Raw genomic sequence first — 4248 nt, 5'->3', positions numbered from 1 at the left:
GTTTTTGCTTGCAGCCAAACACGCAAGCAACACACCGAAAGAAAGAGAAGAGCTCGCCCTTTTCTCCTCATGTGCCTGCACCATAAACTGTATAAAATAGGCCTGAACGCGCCGAGTCCATGTGTGGTTTTAACAGCCGCTCACCTTCGGCTGCATCTCAGGCGTGCTCCTCACAAGTTTATCAGCACAAGCTCGGCTTTCCGTTGGGTTCATCTTCTGGGATCATTGAACACTTCTCTGTACATTTTTATTTGCTGTTCACACCACTTGTCACCGATCGATCTCTGCGTGCCATCACGTCAGTTAAAGGCTTTTGTGAGGATGAACTAATGAGGAGGATCTGATACAGTTTCCGATTCCTTTTATCCAACAGTTATTTGACACAAGAAAAAATAAAATAGATCACGTTGCTTGTTCATAACAACCGATAAAAATAAATGATAGGCTGCCAGTCAACTACTACGGCTTCAACAGTATGCAAGGTATCGAATAAAGTACTCTATCTGTATCACTTTAAAGGTACTGGTTTAAGTACTGGTATCGTAAAATTTTAAACGATATCCAACCCTAAGCACCACCCAACGAGATATTGTGTGTTCGTTTTAGTCTTTGCATCTGAGCCACCTCGAGGTCAACACAATGGACAAGCTATAATGTACTACAAATATGTTGCACCACCAATATTTTGTGCTACAAATAGATATATTGCACTACTATAGCACTACAGATAAAATATGTTTCAAATGCCTCGGATAAGGTACATTACAGTTTAACACATTTTTAAACCAATAAGAGCATTATTCCACCTAACATCAGTAAGGCGGTTACCTCCTTCTGCTGTTGGCATTGGAGGCTTGAATGGGGACAGGGATGGAGGATTTCTGAAACCTGTTTTTCATGGCAACAGAGACCTTTAAGCTCAGGCCAGACTGTAACGGTGTATGCTCTAGGCACTGTCTGAGCAAATGGTCGTTGCTTTTGTAAGCACCTGCTTAATGAATTTATAATTCAGACGACTGAACTGAACTCCCTCTATCTTATTGGCCATGTTAACAAGCCTAGCCGGGGCATTTTTCTCTTTGGTACCAAGGTTGCCACACCAGCGGCTGGTAGATTCACTGAAAGCTCTGTAGAACAGTGTCATTAGAGTCATGTCAGTATGGTCTTTGGCAAGTTTCCTTATACTAAAAAGGCGTTGTTGTTGTCCCTTTTTGCACAGCAGTTCAGAATTAGAATCGTATTTCAGGCTGTCATTTGGAGTTTAATCTTCATCGTCAGTGAAAATGAAAACCCCACCGCCTTTACTCTCAGAGCAGCGGGAGATGTAACGTAAACAGCTTAGCTGAATATCAGGCTTCTTGTTTCAGCATCAGAAGGCGCCTGACCTGAAATCCCTCTCTGGATAATCCCAGTATTAAATGATATGACTGAAAATAACCGTCAAGTTCACCAATATGCCTCCTTTCCTTCCGTCCAGGGTCCCAGAGGTCCTCCTGGAGGCAAAAGCAAGTCTGTAAGTCCACCTTAAATTCACCTCACCTGCCAACTTCATGAATTCTCTTTACACACAACATCTGTCCTGTTGTCTCAGGATTGCGAGCTGATCACCTACATCAGAGACAACTGCCGTAAGTGTCTCAGGAGACATTTGTTTTTGTTTGTCCTCATGTAGTTAGGTAATCATTTGTTGTATTTTTAAGATACAAAACAAACATTTGTGACTTTACTCCCGTTTCTTTGGGGGAAAACATGACTTTCTGGAATGTCAAAGTGAAAACAAATGTGTGCACTGCTCCTGTAACTCTAAATATTATTTTTCTCCTCCACACAGCATGCTGCCACGGTACGTACATCTCTATTTTGTCACTCAGAACAACAGGGTAAGTACAGAAACAAGACTTCAGCTCTAAGGTTTACAGGAGAGAGGCCGAAAGAGTAAAATCATCTTGGGAAAGGTAACTTCCTCCGGCCTCCTCCCAAACCCAGCCTGAGTTCAGACCTCCTGGGGGGGTGTTCGCAGATCAGCCGCCGCTCCTTTTGCATTGAAGTTGAGGTGATTAGGGCGTCTGATCAGGATCCTCCTGGGCGCCTCCTTTTGGAGGTTTTGTCGGCACGTCTAACTGCCAAGAGACCCTGGAGTCGACCCAGAACTCCCTGGAGGGCTTATATACCTCATCTGGAAAAGGAAATTCTCAGGATCCCCCAGGAGGAGCCAGAAGACGGTTGTCCAGCCTGCTGCCCCTGCGACCCAAAACCTCAGAAGATGGACGGATGGATGAACAGTTTATAGTTTATCCATAAACTTACACAGACACGTGGATCTCACTCACATTGCTCCCTCCTCCATTCAGATCCCTGCTCTTTACTTTCAGGAAAGAACCGGAACAGACTACAATGCATTGTAAAAGTCTGCACTAAGATCGCAGGGACGGCCTTCCCCACCTATTTCAGGTCTAGGTTTCCCAGAAAATTCAGGCCGATCCGTGCCACCCTTTGTGCAGGGAATTCCGTTCTGTCGAAGGTACAATGTGCCAAGATGCAGAACCAGTACATTTAAGCACTCTTTTCCCTGCTGCCTTTGGTTTCTTAAGCAACTCACTGTGATTTATATGGAATGCATTGTTTTATTTTTATTGCATAGGATGGGCGATGGCTGACAGACTTCACGCCTCGTGATTGAAAATTTGAGGGTTTTACACATTATACCACCCTGTGAAAGCAGGTTTTAGTGACCACGAACATTCTTGTTATTGTTTTTAAGTATGCTTTGCTTAATTTAAATTGTCTCTAAAGTTTATTCACTTTAAACAACCTTGAAAGTTTGTGTGTCTTTACTGGCCCTGAAATGACACTTCTGTTGGTTCACTGTTCGCGTCTTTCAGTTGACTTTGAATACAACCTCTAAAAATGGTTGTCTGGACACACATTTGTAGTTCTGGTGTTTTGGGTTGTATTTACGGATGTTACTTTATTCTCCACTTTTCTCAACATCATTACCTCCTCTAGGTCGATCAGCCTGCCCGGCCTACCCCACCGAGCTGGTGTTCGCTGTGGACATGTCCGCCGAAGTGTCCCCCGCAGCCTTCGAGAGGCAGCGCGCCGCCCTCCTCTCCCTGCTGGAGGACATCACCATCGCCGAGACCAACTGTCCGACGGGCGCTCGCGTCGCTGTGGTGGCTTACAGCGCCTACACCAAGTACCTGATCCGCTTCCAGGACTACCGGCGCAAGAACCATCTGATCGAAGCTGTGAAGAACATCGCCCTGGAGAGGACGACAAACAGGCGTAATCTGGGGGCCGCCATGCGCTTTGTGGGTCAGAACCTCTTCAAACGTACACGTTCAGGAGGCAGGCTGAGGAAGGTGGCCGTCTTTTTCTCCACTGGGCCGTCACAGGACGCTTCGGAGATTGTGACCGCCATGATGGAGTACCGGGCCCGCAACATCTTCCCGGCAGTGATCTCTCTGAGGAACGAGCCGGCTGTTAGTCGAGCGATGGCGGTAGGTTTGATTCATCGGTTCACTAGCTGAGGCCCCGAGACTGACCTGTGACCCGTAGCGTGTAATTCAAATATCAAGACTGTGGTCTAGTTTTGCCCTTTAAGATGGTCACTTGATTAGAGAATCACAGAGAAACACATTCTTACTGTGATGTGGCTGAGAGACATGGCAAACTACGTTGGTCATTTAACTTTGACTAATTTAATCATCTTTATCGACTTATTTTACACACGCAGCACCCCATTTACAGCTGGAAAATAAAAATGCCATCTATATCCAGACACGTTATCTGATTAAAGGCCAACTCAAATTACTCGCGCACAGGTTTTGCTCCAGACAACCGAGATTTGATCTCAACGAATGCCAGGTGTAAACTGGGGGTGGGGGGAAAAATCGATACAGCATAGTATCGTGATGTTTTCTGTGGTTATATATTATGTTTTTGGTGCTATTATAATAACATCAGTTGCTTTTTCAGTCCATGAGAAAAATAGTTTTCTTTTGGGGACACAATTTGAAAAAGGAAATAAATTGCAGTATATCGCAGTATGTTTAAAATCACAATAATATTGTATCGTGACATAAATATCTTGATAATATCGTATCGTGGGGCCTCTGGTGATTCCCACCCCTAGTGTAAACTAGGGCGAGCGGAGCAATCTCGCTGCTGGGTGCTTTTCAGAGTTACACAACATTGCCAAGCAAAATCATTTTTGTAGTTTGACCGTGTCTTTTTCACACGTAGCTA

At 44.8% G+C, this 4248-nt stretch overlaps 1 protein-coding gene across 1 annotated transcript; it reads left to right on the top strand.

Annotated features, from left to right (window-relative positions):
* Positions 1–1472: 1472 nt before the first annotated feature.
* LOC123964983 (collagen alpha-6(VI) chain-like) lies at positions 1473–3545 on the top strand. Its single transcript, XM_046041597.1, has 4 exons — positions 1473–1513; positions 1592–1628; positions 1832–1843; positions 3007–3545. Exon 4 carries the CDS (start codon positions 3057–3059, stop codon positions 3528–3530), a length of 474 nt encoding a protein of 157 aa, XP_045897553.1. The 5' UTR covers positions 1473–1513; positions 1592–1628; positions 1832–1843; positions 3007–3056; the 3' UTR covers positions 3531–3545.
* The last annotated feature ends 703 nt before the right edge of the window (positions 3546–4248 follow it).

The sequence above is a fragment of the Micropterus dolomieu genome, unplaced genomic scaffold, assembly GCF_021292245.1.
Source record: "Micropterus dolomieu isolate WLL.071019.BEF.003 ecotype Adirondacks unplaced genomic scaffold, ASM2129224v1 contig_7751, whole genome shotgun sequence".
NCBI classification, from domain to species: domain Eukaryota; kingdom Metazoa; phylum Chordata; class Actinopteri; order Centrarchiformes; family Centrarchidae; genus Micropterus; species Micropterus dolomieu.
The sequence above is the reverse complement of the archived record's forward strand: the minus strand, read 5'-3'. Positions and strand labels throughout refer to the sequence as shown.

Coding starts and splice junctions, on each gene's coding strand:
- LOC123964983 (XM_046041597.1), top strand. CDS start 3,057: ATGTCCGCCGAAGTGTCCCCCGCAGCCTTCGAGAGGCAGCGCGCCGCC.